The sequence below is a fragment of the Cebidichthys violaceus genome, unplaced genomic scaffold (assembly GCF_023349555.1).
Source record: "Cebidichthys violaceus isolate CVI_PGR_0920_01 unplaced genomic scaffold, fCebVio1.0.p SCAF_25, whole genome shotgun sequence".
NCBI lineage: Eukaryota > Metazoa > Chordata > Actinopteri > Perciformes > Stichaeidae > Cebidichthys > Cebidichthys violaceus.
This window is the reverse complement of record NW_027176428.1, coordinates 3,927,672-3,944,942: the sequence shown is the minus strand read 5'-3', so window position 1 is coordinate 3,944,942 and position 17,271 is coordinate 3,927,672. Positions and strand designations below refer to the sequence as shown.

The window sequence follows — 17,271 nt, the reverse complement described above, 5'->3', positions numbered from 1 at the left end:
GTGTGTGTGTGTGTGTGTGTGTGTGTGAACAAATTGTGTGCGTTTCTGTCAGTTTTCAGCTCGCTATTAGCCAACACAGGCCATGGCCTCGTCCTTTACTGCTCTGCCTGTGGTTGGCTTAAAGAAGATTAGAAATATAATTGGAGTTACTCAGCAAAGCTATGCACTTTTTTGCAGTTGTGCACTTCTTCTTAGGTAAAGTTTTTGCACAGTTGCATTCATAGTACGCATTTTAACAATCTGTCTTTCTCTCCATTTACTTCTTTTTGAATCTTTCCTCTAACCCTTCACTCTCGTTCCCTGTTTGCAGGAGTGTGCTGGTGAGCCTCTCTTCATGCTGTACTGCGCCATGAAGCAGCAAATGGAAAAGGGACCAATAGACTCAATCACAGGAGAGGCCCGCTACTCCCTCAGCGAGGACAAACTCATCAGGCAGCAGATTGACTACAAGACTTTGGTCAGTACGCTTGCAAGTGTAGACAAACAGTTGGACAACACATTTGGTGTCATAGGATAAAACAGATGCACACATACCTTTGATAGAGTACATTGACATGGATTTCTTTTTTTTGTGGCCAGTATTTTTGGACAGCCTTACTTGCTAAATCAGGGACCATTTTGCAGTTGTTGGCAACATTGAGAATCTGCAACTCCACAAAGGGGAAAACTAATAGAACCTCTGATTCTGATGAAACGCACCTTTAATAGTAATAAAGAGCTGCATGTGCACCGTTGCCTCGGTTGAATATTGATTCTGAATTGCTGTATTAAGTGTTGATTTGCAAAACTCACCGCATGGTAATGCTTCCACACATCGATAGTTAACGCTCCCAGTCTGTGCTGACTTCTTGGGCTAAATGTGACCTGTGCCTTTTGCCCTCTGACCTCCGCCTCTGTAGACGCTACACTGTGTGAACCCAGAGAATGAAAACGCTGCGGAGGTGACAGTGAAGAGCCTGAACTGTGACACAGTGACGCAGGTGAAGGAGAAGCTGCTCGACGCTGTGTACAAGGGCACACCGTACTCCCAGAGACCAAAGGCCTCCGATATGGACCTGGGTAAGGAGAAGGAAAACTGTCGCGCACGCACACACACACACACACACACACACACACACACACACACACACACCAAGTATATACTCCGAGAACAGGTGCACTACCACAGGGGGTAAAGAGGGAATCGTTTCAAGGGCTCTCTGAAACAGCCGGGGGACCTCTAAAGAAGAGAAGTGATTTTGTACAAAAATAAATTTCAAGTGAGGCTAAAAGTGACTAAAATTGTGCATTGTTTTTATTGCTACTCTGCATTCTTTGTCACAGCAACTTTTTGTTTGGAGGAGGGAATTTTTGATAAGTGTATCTATGCAATTCATGTCCCTTTATGCTCCGTATTTTCTCATGTTAAACAAACATACACAACCTTACCGGTATCTCCTTTTTGTGTGTGTGACAGAATGGCGGCAGGGTAGGATGGCTCGCATCATCCTTCAGGACGAGGATGTCACAACTAAGATAGACAACGACTGGAAGAGACTCAACACCTTGGCTCACTATCAGGTACTCAAGCACAATATAAATCCCATGATACTTCTTTTTTATTGTGTCCCCTGCTTTGGACGTTGAACGTCTGTCTCCATCTTGTTGTCGCAAGGATGAGCTGATGGATCAACAGGACCCATGATGGAAATAAGTCCTGGACTTTGTTGTGTTATATCTGACAATATCCTGTACACTTGTTTGAACAATAACTCCTCATTGAATAGGTTTCACATTATTGTTGCTTTGGAATTTATGCAAGTACAGTAGTTGGTGTTATGGTTGTCATTGTCATTGGTATATTTCAGCCCATTGAAATTTAGCAGTTGTCATATTTAATCACATTGTTTAATTTAATAGAATGCCTCTTACACATAAAGTAGCAGTGACTGTTTGTGTGGTTGCACTCTAATCTTGCTGCTGGACAATTTGTGCGGCGCTAACTGATGTTGAAAATCCTGTTTCAGGTGACAGATGGCTCAGTGATTGCCCTGGTGCCAAAACAGAACTCAGCCTACAACATCTCCAACTCCTCCACATTCACCAAGTCCCTCAGCAGATACGGTACGAGAGATGGTGTGTGTGTGTGTGTGTGTGTGTGTGTGTGTGTGTGTGTGTGTGTGTGTGTGTGTGTGTGTGTGTGTGTGTGTGTGTGTGTGTGTGCCCTAATTTCATAATATGTGGAAATGCCCCCTTCCTTTTAAACGTTTTAGTTTATAAACAGTTTAACTTGAAACTAATCTTACATTTAAAATAATGAACAAATCAAATATTTACACAATGAGTGGTGTATTAACTTTTCAGCCAAATAACACACATGACAGCTGTCAACAGCACAATTTGACATTGAGAAGAGTGACTGGTTTTGTGGCAGTGCCTAGTTGCTTGCTGGCTGTCCAGCTCCTTTACTGACTAGCTCTTTATTGCTCCTTGCTTCTCTCTGCATGCCTTTTTGTTGATGATATAATGAAGTGTCGGGCGAAAACACATGAAATCCACCTGTAACTGAATCTAATAAATAACACAAAGGAAAAAGTAGCAAAGAAAATAGCATACTTTGTCACCTGTACTGTATAGCACACTTTATAGCAGGAGGTTGATAAGGCACCCTGCACTGTTTACTGTAATATAACTCCTGTTGATTCAAGGTGTACTTATGTACACTGATAGATTATTGGCTCTGACAGTGAAAAATGGATGTGTGAAGTGCTGGAGTCTGTTGCATTTTGGGTGACTCCAACATGTGATTTAGCCAGTGCCAGGCTGAGTCTATTTGAGACCATTCATACAGCTGAGGTCATGGCTGCTCACAGCAGAGTGTAGCTGTGAGGTCCAATGCAGTCGTCACAAATGGATTGTCAGGATGACAAACTGGCAAAAAAAAATGTACTTGAATGAAAGCAATTGACAGTGTGCGTTTTGTGAAAAGAATATTAACCAGAATTTTTGGAAAATGTACGATGGAGATTCATTTTACGCCAAATATTTTAGACACAGTTCCGATATCATCAGGCACATTGTTAATGCTGGGTGGGAGGTAGCCATCACTTCTTCCATCTCTCTTTTCTGTGTTCAAAATCCTTCTCTGGCGTACAGTAACTGTGCTCCTCAGCTCTGCTGGAGCTCTGGCGTATGTGTACATCACATACACATAAATACTCACTAACACCCCCACCACCCTTACACCCCTATACTTCCCCCGTTCACATTCTCTCCTGACATTTTGAACCTCTCAATCCATTCCTGCTTTGTCACAGAAGTGACAAGCATTCAAACTGAGAGCGTAATGCTCTGTGTCACAAAATAGGGGATCACTGTCCAACAAAAGGAGGGAGGTAGGGAGGGAGGGAAGGAGCAGGAGAGAGTGACAGACAAATTTATTCTGAAATGAAAGAGTGACATGAAAGTAGAAGGAGCTGTCACCTTTCAGAAATGGTTTTAACTTCACACAGAGATGTTGCTCTCTGTAGCCTCCTGTCATTTCTTATTCATGTGTTTTGTATACCTTAATTTATAGGTGCTTGTCCTTGAAGTTGTGATTAAGACAAAATATAACTACAAAGTGGCACCAAGCTATGGGCTTCATATGTTATCAGATTATATGTATCTAATAATACCGTTCAAACCCACAGCAAGCATTGTGCATGGTATTAGATTAGATTAAGACTCCTCTAAAATGTGTCTTGTGAATGGAAAAGAAAATACTCATACACTCTGACCTTCCTCTTTCCCTATTTACCTCCTTGTTCCTGCATGCTTAAATACAAAAAAATACAAACTAATGTTACAAAACACAGCTCTATCTCCTCTTCCTAATGTTATTTTTGGCCTATTCGCTCAACTCTCCTCCATGTCTCCTCCTTCTCCACTTCCTTCCAGAGAGTATGCTGAGGACAGCCAGCAGTCCAGACAGCTTGCGCTCCCGAACACCCATGATCACCCCCGACCTCGAGAGCGGCACCAAACTGTGGCACCTGGTTAAGAACCACGACCACTCAGACCAGAGGGAAGGAGACAGAGGGAGCAAGATGGTCTCTGAGATCTACCTGACCAGACTGCTGGCCACCAAGGTATTGAGAAGCTGTATATTCACACACACACACACACACACACACACACACACACACACACACACACACATATACACATATATAAAAAACATTCAAAAAGCCCACTCCAGCACATCCCTGTCATGAAGCCCACTTTCAGCAGCAGCATCTATCCCTGACCTTTGTATGATTGTGGTCTCAGAGCTCATTAACATTTTTCATAACCTTTTGCACAAAGACACACATATGCACAGGAATTAGTGATTGTGTCTTAATTAGGAGGTTGACCTTTGTCTATTGAGCTGTTTGGTCGGTGTTACTGGGCCCTCTGTTGGTGGCCTCAGGGCTTTCAGGCTCAGGCCTTTAGCCTGTGATCATTACTCACCAAATTCCTCCATGTCCTCCAGGCCACACTGGAACCAACGCTCAGGTTTTCATGCAGCGTTTGTCTTCAGATGATGATCTGAAAGGTTACTTGGAGTCAGGCTGTTTGTGTTGATGTCCTGGATAAACCTCCCTGAGAACATTGTTGTTGAGTTCCCGTTTAAATGTTTTGTGGAACAGCATTTGCAACATTGAGACTATTTTATATTCTGGGACTGTTTAACCTGATACACTGATGGCATCTTTACCAGAGCCGTTTCAAGAGCAATTGAGAGAGGTTTGTGAATGTTTTGCAACTGGACGGTTGGTTAGGTTATTCATGTTCATGGTCCAATGCACAAATGTCCTACAAAGCAAGTTGCACCTCGTATGTATCTCACATTTGCCCACTTACCTAAATTATTAAAAATGAAATTAAGATAGCATAAAAAATCATGTTTGGATAATCATAACAGGATTAATAGTTAACCTTTGGAATCTGAAATTTGCGCAGAAAGTTTGGTTTGTGTTTTGCCTTATTAACTGAAACAACACTTCAGCACAGACTCGAGAAAGCTTACAAAGCTATGAACAAAAACTAAGGCAGCAACAGGAGAGGTGTATGAATTGCGCTTGAGTCGACAGTAAGTTGACAGCTCTTCCTTTATATTTATTCTGCCACACCTTATACACAGGAAAGACATGGACTCCAGCTGTTCTGTCCCAAATATGCTTGCTCAACCCTTAATGGAAACACACATGCATTCATTAACAAATAGTTTATGAACACAAACACACAGCAACTGCCTACAGAGTCTACTAATTGTGCCAGGCTTTTGCTCTCATTTGCAAATACTAACTACCTTGGTGATTTAGCTCAACCTGATACTTCCTCTCCCCTGATTTTTCTCTCATTAGCTCTAGATTTCCATTGTTCCAGCTCCAGGTAGGAAAGTGCAAGGTTAGCGGCATCAATGCTGCCTCGATTGGGAAATGATTAACATGCAAGCCAGGGGAAGACAACGGAGGGGAATTTGGAGCACTGCAGTTTATTCTTATTTATTACAGCCCCCACAGCATTGTGTGTTTAGGAAGCTGATTTGTGGATGTGTGAACAAGTGCAAAACCGTGAATTCAACTTCTGGCTGGTTTAAATAAGGTTTTTTAAAAGGTACTTGAAGATGGAAAATAATGCGCTGAACGCTTGTAGGATACATCAAATTGTTTAAAACTTGAGAGGAATTTGTGAGGATTCAGAATCTCCAAAGTTGTGTGATGTTGTAAAAAAGCATTGCAGAACAGCCTCAGGCTGAACTCACAGTGGGCCCCATCTTAAATACTGTAAAGAACACTCAGCACCATCACAAACTCTCAACCAAAAAAGTTGGAGTACTAAAAGCAAAGCACCGTCATTCTCAAACACCTGCTGCTGACGGCCATCGCCTCCAGCCAGACCATAACCAACAAAGAGGAATATGCAAGCAGAGGCTGTTTAGTGGTGTAATAACTCAACTGCGTTCTGTAGCTTTATATTCCTGTTGGCTATGTAGATGTACAGAGGGCATCTTCTGTCCTCTGTAAAACCTTGATACCCTGATAGGCTCACATGTGTCTGTATTGGTGTTTAAATTTCTCCAACATTTGGGTACACAGAATGGTTTTTCAGAAAAGACATTCAATAGATACATGTACTCCTGCAAGAGGAATTTAAATGTTTTTTTGCACCCTAACTAAGCCTTTGTTGGTTCTCCTGCTCAGGGTACACTCCAGAAGTTCGTGGATGACCTGTTCGAGACCATCTTCAGCACAGCGCACCGAGGAAGCGCCCTGCCTCTCGCCATCAAGTACATGTTTGACTTCTTGGACGAGCAGGCAGACAAACACTCCATATCAGACTCTGATGTACGGCACACTTGGAAGAGCAACTGGTGAGTTTGTGTGTGCACGCTGGTTTGTGTTTCATTAGTGTTGTGGAGAACCTGCTGTAGTATGAAAATATTTTTGACTGTGTGTGCTGAACTTTATTCATGGCCGTGGTCTTTGCACCTTAATTGTCCTTCTAACTGTGCAATTCCTTCATCTCTCTCCTTCCACCTCATCCTTCCTCCCAATCCTTCCAGTCTTCCTTTGCGATTCTGGGTGAATGTGATCAAGAACCCCCAGTTTGTCTTTGACATCCATAAGAACAGCATTACCGACGCCTGCTTGTCTGTGGTGGCTCAGACCTTCATGGACTCCTGTTCAACATCAGAGCATAAGCTAGGGAAGGACTCTCCTTCAAACAAGCTGCTCTACGCTAAAGACATCCCCAACTATAAGAACTGGGTAGAGAGGTACGCTGACCAAATTTGTTTAGTTTGAAAGCTGTTTTAAATTGAATTTGTCAATATCTAAACTGTGTGTTTTTTTCTCTCCAGGTACTACTCTGACATCTCCAGGATGCCGGCCATCAGTGACCAGGACATGAGTGCCTACCTGGCGGAGCAGTCGCGCCTGCACGCAGACCAGTTCAATAGCATGTCGGCCCTAAACGAGATTTACTCCTACATTGTCAAGTACAAGGATGAGGTGAGATGTCAGCCATTTCTGAGGACACTCGAGAGACAGTTTAACGCTGATTGTTGGCCATTACATCTCACCTACATACTTTGGAGAGGCGTTATTTTGTGTTATGGAGATTTGTTTTTGGCAATCCTGAAGGTTAGTCCAGAAAAGAAAAGCCAGGCTTATTGTAGAAACACTGATTTCTGTTAAGAGTTAACAGGATCTGTCCAACTGAAGCACCAAAAGCAAGTACATGAAAAGCACACTGACAAGAGAACCAGGCCTTTATCACACTTTTATTCCCAATCCCCCTGCTTCCCAGTTAATGCAAACTCAAAACTTCCTCCATGTTTACTTGTTGTCTTGTATAATGTACATCTTCACAACACTACCTCCTTCAGTACAACAACAGAGTCACGTCATACTCACCACTGTGCTCTCAAAAAAATATTGTTTAAATTCACTTCCTGCTGATTTTTCACTTCTCACCTGCCCGACCTTGGTATGCTTCTATTGTGAAAAATCTACAGGAAGTGTTGAGTTTCATTGTTCTGTTAGAAAAAACAGAAAGCAGAAAAATTCTATTAAAAATTTAAATTCAGAGCAGCGTAGTGGTGAGTATGGCTTGACTGTTGTTGGACTGATGGAATTAGTGCTGTGGAAAGGTACGTTATAATTAATTGACTATGTGAAAGCCTGTTGCCGTAGCCTATAGCCAGGTAATTTAAAGGCCTTCATTTGTGCATGCTGGCCATTATTTCGATACCAGATTTTCTGTTTATGGTATCTATCAATTATAACCAGCCAGGTGGCATGTTGGTGTCCTCTGGCAGCCTTGTGTGGGAAAAATGACGTCATGTCTTGAAAGCAAAAGCAGGCACATTGTGGCATTGACTGACCTCCTCCCCTGTCTGTCCTCAGATCTTGTCGGCTTTGGAGCGGGACGAGCAGGCGAGGAGACAGAGACTGAGGAGCAAGCTGGAGCAGGTCATCGACACAATGGCCCTGAGCAGCTGAGGACCATCCAGCACCTCCGTCTCCTCCTTCTCTTCACTCCTCCTCTCCATCTGTCTCTCTCCGTCGCTCCTCTCACCCAGACAACAAACAAAACTCCAACCCCCAACAATACGACAGACGAACTGCAAAAAGGACCATAGCAGAATACTGCAAAATGGGGGGGTGGTTCGGCAGAGATGGGCGGGCCTGTGTACGCTTACATGTGTATGTGTGTGTTTGTCTGCAGCCCCATACAGTGTGTGGGCTCGTGTCTGTGTGAGGGACTGGGACACCAGGCACTTTCACACATGCATACTTGGAGAAACATGTCAACTGACAGCATTTGGTTATTGTGGATGTTGGTGTTTGTTGTTTGCTTGATTTTGATTTCAGGAGTTTTGTCGTGATGAAGCGATGGTCAGGAAAGAAACAATGGAAGCCTGGAAAGAAACTCCATGTATGGTATCATTAACAGAATGGACCAATCTGTGATGAGCCATTGGAGAAAGGCTCTCTAGGTCATGTGACTCCAACGAGTGTCACAGTTTTAAAGGATGTTAGATTTTTCTTTTCTTTTCTTTTTGTATAGATGTAATCAACTGCCCACTCTCTGATCTCTCGCCACTTGTATTACTGCTGAATTTGCACAATTTACAGAAACGTTACAAAGGAAGATGATATAGATATTATATAGAAATACAGCTACGTTTTTAAAGAAAGATTAGGGAGAAAACATTTTTGTTGTTTTTCCTTTTCATTTTAAACCAACAAACAATACAAATAACAACAATAAAACATGATTTAATATTTGAAGTACAAAAGAAAAGACATTGTAGACAAAAAAACAACGAAAAAGAAACAAAAAAGTTGTACTGTGCCATGTTTTCTTTGAATGTTGTTTAGTGCAAAGACATTTTGTTAGATGGAATGTGCTACCGTATGATTTTAATATGAACATGCCTAGTGACTGAAAAGAACTGCTTGAGTAATGACCCAACATAAGATCCTTGTTGGAAACGACGGGAAGTGAGACGACACAGAGTCGTCCACCTTCTAGAGTTAGGACAGTTCACGGCGTCATGGTGATAACATGAAGTTGCTGTTTCTAATTCAATCAGTGCAATCTTTTGGTTTCAGACAACCAAATATATACTCACAGGACTGTTGCTTTCTTATGGCCGCATCCGTGTCTGGCACCACGGCTGGTTCTGTTGAGGGTCAAGAAGTGATAGTTGAGTGGATCATGTTATAGTAACTGAACAATGAAGTAGATACATTGCACTACCTGAAATATTTCCGTTTACCCCGATACCACGTAGCCACCATATCTAACACTGACTATTACACATGACCTGAGTTTGTGTTATTCACCCTTGGAAGGGTCATTCATTTTCCGTAACAGTCCTGTTAGAGAAAAGCCAAAGTCTTGGTGCTCTCAGATGCTGTTTACGTCTTTACAGGAGCAACAGTGAGGTAAGGTTGAGCTTAGCTGAGCCCCTTTCTAGTGAAACAAAGTGGGGGAAAAAGTGGTTTCAGCCTAAAGCCAGACTAGACACCCAGATAGAAGGACAAGGAAAATATATAATGTGTTTCTCTACACCTCTAACCTATCTATTTGAGACGGGGGTTTTAGCTTTTTCTCCATGAGGGGAGGTGTAGAAAGATAAAGAGGTGAGACACCTCTGTTCATTAGCTACACAAAGCTGAGTAATCCTCCCCTTAGCCTGCAGCTCTTGTTTCAGAACTAGCCTACTGCCATGTGTGGCTTAAGCTTTTTTTTTATTACTGCTCTCTGAAGAGGATTTATTTGTTTCTTTTTTTTTTAAGTCAGGGCTTTTGACTTTGTGGTGAGAAATTATGTTTTCTGATAATTTTTTTCTGCTTGCCGAAAAAACCAAACTGTGGTCTGTATAATGTTTTTGTTGATGTTTTCATTTGTAAATTGTATACTTTTTCATGATGAACAAAAGCTGTTTGCCATTTTTTTGTAATCAGGTTGTTGTTTTTTTTGTCTTTTTATTTTGTAACATGTAAATTGTACATTTTACGGTACACAGAAGACAAAATTCTCTTCAGTTTGCCTGAAGTTGAAGTACTTGACCGAACTTGAGGTTAATTTTCCTGATCTCAAGGATCAAAATGAAATTGTTGCATCAGATGAGCATCTGTGTCTTTGTGATGGAAATGTGACTTGCTGCTTTAACTCTTGTATCAAACATTTTTTTCTATCAAACATTAGGGCTGTCATTTTATGCTGATCATGAATGCTGTCGCTGTCCATTTTTACGCCAGGTTCCTTAAAAAAACAAAAACAATCTACTCTCACATCCAGGAATAGTGAGCACACCTTCCAAATTAATGTCAACCCACCATTTTGTTTACATGTCTGAGCTGCATTATGAGCCTTGTTCAACTGGATACCTGTAGGGACTTGATAGTTCACTCTGTACCTGCCAAACAATAATCTTGAGGGACCATTCGGCCCATGTAAGGATAGAAATGTCTCTGTTTCAGCTGACCATGTTGGCTACACACATTAAATAATGTCTGTTAAATCATCTATATTAAAGAAAGTACTGCAACACCACCACCAAACCATGCTGAGACCACATGCAAGCATTTCTTCTCCAGAGTACTGCTGCGTTTTTGCTGCATTCGTACATTTCGGTGCTCTTACTGTCGATCACATGGCAAGGAAATAGATGACTGTTGAGGCCAGAGCTCAGCAGTGCTGTTAACAGCAGTTCTTTGAATGATCAGTATGAGCACAGTGTATCGTCGGGACAAATACACTTGCTCCCTGCAAAAGCACACGGATGAAAACCAAGTGTGGCAACAGTGCCCAGTTGGTTATCTGTCAGGCTTTTTTTTTTTTTAAAGACACTTAAACATTCTCAATTCATTCTCAGGTTCATGCGCCATTTGTGTCGTATTCTGCTTGTAATTTGGTTACGATAATTTGAGTGCTGAGGGAGTTGGCTAGTTTATTGTTTGCATGGCTACTTGCCTTTAAGATTGACCTGCTTGGATGCAAGTCTGGATGCATATTTAGAGAAACTTCCCTGTCACTACTGTTTAGTGTGATAATTGACTCGTATTAATTGTTGTGGAGGTGGTATACAGCATGTCTGTTGTGAAAGAGTGTTTGGTCTCATCAGGAGGAAGCAAGCATCAGCTGACGAAGAACTTGTCAAAAGAAAACAACATGCCGACTGCAGTTTCAAAGAGAGTTGCTGGGTTTGATGCGGCCAAATCGGAACAAATGAACAAGTACTGCACTGGCTTCAGTGTGAGCAGAGTCAGCACAAAGTCATGTATCTCATGTTTAATTCTCAGCTCTTTATACATGCTTAGTCACACTTTGACCTTTTTAAAAAAAAAATCTAATCAAATGCAACTCCTGGCACCATTCTGTTTTTTTTCCTGTTTTCTTCAAATTCTGGAAAATTCAGTAGTACTTTTTTCTTGATGGATGTTGCGTAGAAAACTCAAAGCAAATGAATTTCAGACAGAGATGGCAAAGGAATTTTAATACTACAATAACTGATACATTTTCAGAGTTTCAGACTTGAAGCGACTGTCACAAGTTTGCAGGTTAACATTCATTATGTAAATATTCTGTTATTTCCTATTTTGCAGATTTACTACTTGTAAATAAACACGCATCAAGGAGAGATTAAACATTTTTTGCTAAATAAAATGTGGCTTGAGATTTCTATTTAATGACTTGTGCACTTTTTATAGATGGATGGAGGAAGTATGCAGGATGGTTAATATCTTCCCATTACAGCATTTAATATACTAGGATATGTTCCACTGTAGCATGGGGTCTATAATTCCACACCTTCTTAATATGGCCCAGGCTACTGTGAGTCCTAATACGTGTATGCTTTTTTTATTTTCTCCACATGAAACTCCATCTCGCTCATTTTCATAGATTGTCCAATCACTAGTGCAACCTTGAAGAGATGCTCATCATCAGTGACCAAGGTAAGGGTAGCAAAGTGGTGTTGGGTGTTTTTCATTTATGATTCAAGTTTTTCCAACAACACAACGAGCCAATCACACCAGAAAGTGACTCAGCGAAAATTAATCTGCGCGCCTTTAAGAAAAATGTGGTTAGAAGTAACGGTCAAAGTATGCTAGCTGGGAACTTGCTAGCGCTCATCACAATAGCTTCTTTTCTATTTACTCGGTACTGAACTTTACTGCTTACTCCCCCTGGCATTTTGTTCTTACAATTTCAAATAATTCCATTTAATAAAGAGTAATAACAATTCGAGAGGGAAAAAAATGGTCTTTGAGCCAGCGAGCTCACTAAAAATCAGCGGCTAGCTCAGTCTCGCTAAGGACAGTAAGTTCACACAGTTATTCAAATGGTGAGTTTTTACCATTGACTCGTGTCATAACTGCTTTTGAAACTATACCTCTCTTGTGTGGAGCAATTTAATCCTTGATGGAGGAGGTTAGAGTTCAAGACTTTGCTAATAGTGTGCAGCAAGGACCTTCTCGTCCTCTCGAATTTTTAAGCTTTTAGGTGTCTTTAAAGAAGTGGTGGCTGAATGAGACCACAAAACATCATCAGGTCACTAGTCTGGCTTTGCAGCCTTGTTGTGTATACTAAGCTCATGTGACTGTGGTAGTTTGTTTAATGCCTACCATTAGCTATTTTTCTGGCGATTGCATTTAGACTTAAAAAATCACAAAAGTGCCGTTCATTTGTGAATATTATGTTGCTGAACAAAAAGTATAATTATCTTAAACTTGTGTATGCAGCAGAGGTTATTTTTCTGTAATAATCCCAAATACAGTGAAAAATCCCATTGGCTTTCTGTCGAGGGAACCAGCACGATGCGTCGTTGGCTTCGGTCCGGGGTTGGCCTCCAAAATACATCATTCCTGAAGCACTCTACTCCTTAATCAGCCAATCCACTTATCATGGAAATTCTTTTGAAATGAATTGACTTTGTTACAAAATGTAGCTGTTTGAAATGCTTTTGTGACCGGACCTTAACAGCGGACATTTTCTGCTTTAAATAATATTTATTTTTTATTATGTTTATTCCATTTCTTAGACTGCATATTGTTGAGGCAAAGCTCTTGCATGACTGCTTTTGTTTCAACATGTATCATTTGAAAATTGTTTGTAACCCTCAATGTAAGGTACTGAGAAAATTATAATTTTGACATACCGATAACGGTATAGTATCTGCACTAGTATTGAAATGTTTCTATTGATACTCAGCCTCTTAATGGGCTGCTTCATTCAGTATCAAAGAATTAAGGTTCAAAATGTTCACAGTCAAGAGCAACCTTCTGTATCTGCCTGCAGCTTGATAGCTTCCCTCCTCCGTCTCCCTGCCTTTCATAACATGACCGGCATCATTAATCATTCTTATGGGAATGTACTTGAGTGGCTGGTGGAGGTTTGTTCTCTGGAGGTGTTAATACTAACACTTTTACCCCCTAACCATACATCATGCTCGCACTGCCCTAAGCTTACATGGGCACTTAGACGGAACAGTGGCTCTGAGTGCATAATACCGTGCTTCAGCTGGCTCTGATAGGCCCGGGATTTTCATGGCAGGTATTGTTGTTAAACAAGAAGGCAAGGAGCAACAGAGAGAGAGAGGCCCAGAAGAAAGCATATTGGAAAGAACCAAAACCACCCTGCCCTTTTTTTATGGCCTGCCTTAAACCGTCAGCACTCCACCCCCCCCCACCCCTCAGCGGATTCAATGAGCCCAGATAGACAGAAAATGTTATCGTTCGCACCATGTGTAACCAGCCGGGCTAATTCAATTAAAATTCCATCCAAGGAGGAACGCTGAAATTGCGTAATGGTCGTGGGAGCACTGAATCTCGTAATGATCCTGTCAAGAGGCAAATGATCTTGCAGCGCGAACATTATGATAAATTCCTTGCAAAGCGCAAGATGCTCGTTTCTTCACCCCCATCCCCCCCTCCTTCCTCAACCTCTCCTTGCATGCAAAATTCTGTTGCCATAGTTAATAAAGCCATGATCTGTATTTGCCCCCTCCCACACACACACACACACACTCCTTTCCTCTTTAATCTCGTTTAGTTACAATTGAAGAGGGCTCTGTGTTTTATCACACGCTGAACCCAGTGAAATTGGAATTCTATTTTAGCTGAGGAGTCTTTTGGTATCTGTCAATGTGTGTTGCATCAAGTGCATGGCAGAACCGGGGCACCATAAGTGGCAGTGGTATCTATAGGGCCCCTAAATCCGGTGAGCAGTTCAGTTTCTCCTGGCGAGGCGAAGGTGACAGCCGTGAATGGTTGGGGGATGCAACGAGATGGATTACTGTCACCGTTCTTAACTTATGGTGCACAGAAAAAGCTGTGTGTGTGTGTGTGTGTGTGTGTGTGTGTGTGTGTGTGTGTGTGTGTGTGTGTGTGTGTGTGTGTGTGTGTGTCTGAAGGAGAGGAGTGGGTGTTAAGTACAGGTGGTGCCAATCTTCAGCCCACCATAGACATATTAGTGAAGATGTAGTCTGTGTTAGCTGTTCAAGCTTCCACCTTGCTATGAATCAGAAGCACGCTGACTACTTGTATCCAGATGGATGAAGTTATAGCTGCTCTAATTAATATTCTTACATTAACAATGGATGAAATGACTGTGTGCAATGTAAAATATGTCTTTCACAGCAAAGAATCCCCAGAGAATTATCACCCAACTCTGCAGTTCCCCTAAACTTTACACAGCTTTTTAGCATCTGTAGTCCCCAACTTTAGGCCTATTGTTACTTTATTTCTGATCGCAGCAGCTTCTTTTGGCAAAAAGGCATTGATAAACCCACTGTACACTACCTGCACAGCACCAAACAACAGACATACAAAGTTAGCAATTAGCTGATGAACATAGTGGTGCCTATAGCTGCTAATGAGACAGATATTTCCCTCAGGAGTTGGTGGAGACCAAAACGAAGCTAAAAGTGTGAGTGAATATTGGACTTAATTTTGTCTGGTGGATAGAAACACAGCTCCAATGAATGCATTTATAAATGTGAAAATGTTGCTAACAAATTAACTTTGTAAGGCAATAATATGTCAGTGTTGTGTTTGTATATACAAACCATAAAGAATGCATTTTTGTGCAGAATGAGCACTGTGGATTCTGTCCCCAATTTCTTACAGTGTAGTCACGCAGGACCACTACATTGGAAGAGAAATCACTTGCCAGATTTTATCAGATTACAAGGCAAATATTACACTTGAGTCATAATTGTTTATTTATATAAAGCTGCAAGTAATTATTATGAATACATTTCTTGCCTGATTAGTACTTGTCCTCAGGGTTGCTGGTAGAAAAATTAATGAACAACAATTCAGTTGTTTTGTAGAGTATCTGAGGTCACTGTAATTTTGAATATAACCCATTAATAGACTAGTTGTAATGTAAAGAGGCCGTCGCTGTTAAAACAAAAGGCTTTGTATGTACCAAACTGTTATTATACCTTATTACATTTATGTGTCACACGTTTCATAATGCCTTGAACCCATTAACATTTATTATGGCCACCAGTCAGGTTCCATATTGCCTCCCATTTATTACCTGCATTAATTCTTAACAAACTTTTCACAGTTCAAATAAACACTCAACGCAACTTATCCAACCCAGTGGGGAAATTTAAAGTGCAGCTTTCACCACATTTCTGCATCTGAGGCGGAATGAAAGTTCGCCAGTTGATGTTCCTCTGTTCTAAATGGCTTGTTAATTTCTCCATAGGTAGAAACTATTACAGACGGCGTCTCCCTGTCAGGACCAGAGAAAATCCATTCCCTGCTCCACTGACCTGAAGCTTCCTGATGTCCGATTAACACACATGGGTTGACAATCTATATGGAACGTTGCCAAGCTTTTAAAGAGGTTGTCTATAGTATCTTCTGGACCTAAACCGCTGGAGACTACCCAGCCGTTCATGTCTGATGGTTTCTGAGGCTGATGGTCTGCTTTCTTATTTGATATATTTCCCTGATTTTCCCCATGAGCCAAAATGCTTGAAATCGATGATCTACGGATTGACTTCCTAGTGTCACCTTTGTTCACCTTTGAGCTTCCCTTTCTCCCCGGATGCCTACACACAAACATGAATGGCTCCCAGAGGAGACCCCCTGCTGTGAATGGGAAAAGTTGGTCTGTCTGATTCGCCTGTCTTCTCCGCGAGGTGATGGGTCACATCCCCCAGGATCCGGAGGAGTCTGTCCGATTAGCACATCCACCCCTCACACCTCCACTCAAGGATGGATAGATCAACTGAGTCTGTGTATGCGGGCATCTTTGTGCATCTTTGTGTGTGCAGAAATGTTTGCACGTGCATGCATTTTATTATCAGCTCTGTTTGTGTGCACACATGAATGGTTTGTGTGCAGTCTGGAGGTCAGATAGGTCATGTTCAGACTTCCCACACAAGACATCGTCAGACAATTTAATCACGCTTCAACCAGCTGATGGTTATGGCTGCAGTCCGCAGTGGTTCCTTCTCTTTCTTTCTCCCTCATACACACACATGCAAACACAGCCACAAACACACAATACGGCCCCACTTTGATCTTCAAATGTGCAATTTTTTCCCTGTGTCTTGCAGCTTCAGTGAACCGAACTTGAAAGCCGCTGCTTTTCCTCAGAGAGAAGAATGAATCTCTTTAGGTCTATTGTGGCATTAAGCTTTGAGGGGGCACAACAAAGAAGTCAAATAGATACGTACACATTTTTTCAGTTGCTTATTTTTCTCCAATTATTTGAATGGCTCTTGAAAGAGCAGTTCCTTAGACAATAAGTAAAATAATTCCCTCCGTTATTTCTCTGCTCGGTAATTAACTACGATGTGCAGCAGTCAAAAAAGATAAAATTGCATTGCATGTTCTTTAAAGATAACAAAACGGAACAGATGAAATGAAAAGAATATGTTTACATTTTGTTTCTTATTCTTTGGCGGATGTATGTGATTCAATTTAAAACATTTACTTGAATACATTTTATGATGAATTATTAATGCTGATTAGACGTATCAGACAACGCCAGATGCTTTCTAAACCCTTCAAAGATTTAGCCTAAGCTTTGCCCTTTAACCCTCACATTCAGCTAGCATTTCATGTGTGATCAACAGAGTAGTTCTGAACATGCAACTTTACACTCCGCCGCCACACAACCTCCATCCTTCCGTGCATTCACCGCTGTCACTTTGATGTCAGAGGGACGCGGTGTGTCTTAACGACCCGGCGCTCATGAATTAATTAATCACTTCTTGGGAGC

The 17,271-nt window shown here is 41.5% G+C and overlaps 1 protein-coding gene across 3 annotated transcripts in view; it reads left to right on the top strand.

The window, feature by feature from the left end:
* Positions 1-11,709, top strand: part of plxna1b (plexin A1b) — a 181,101-nt gene extending 169,392 nt beyond the window's left edge. For all 3 annotated transcript variants that reach the window (XM_068720224.1, XM_068720222.1, XM_068720223.1), the window contains exons 24-32: positions 311-457; positions 900-1,059; positions 1,457-1,560; positions 2,007-2,103; positions 3,919-4,109; positions 6,210-6,379; positions 6,572-6,784; positions 6,869-7,019; positions 7,917-11,709. In XM_068720224.1, the coding sequence (XP_068576325.1) occupies positions 311-457; positions 900-1,059; positions 1,457-1,560; positions 2,007-2,103; positions 3,919-4,109; positions 6,210-6,379; positions 6,572-6,784; positions 6,869-7,019; positions 7,917-8,012 (1,329 nt within the window). In that variant the 3' untranslated portion in view covers positions 8,013-11,709. The remainder of the gene's footprint in view (positions 1-310; positions 458-899; positions 1,060-1,456; positions 1,561-2,006; positions 2,104-3,918; positions 4,110-6,209; positions 6,380-6,571; positions 6,785-6,868; positions 7,020-7,916) is intronic.
* Positions 11,710-17,271: the final 5,562 nt, after the last annotated feature.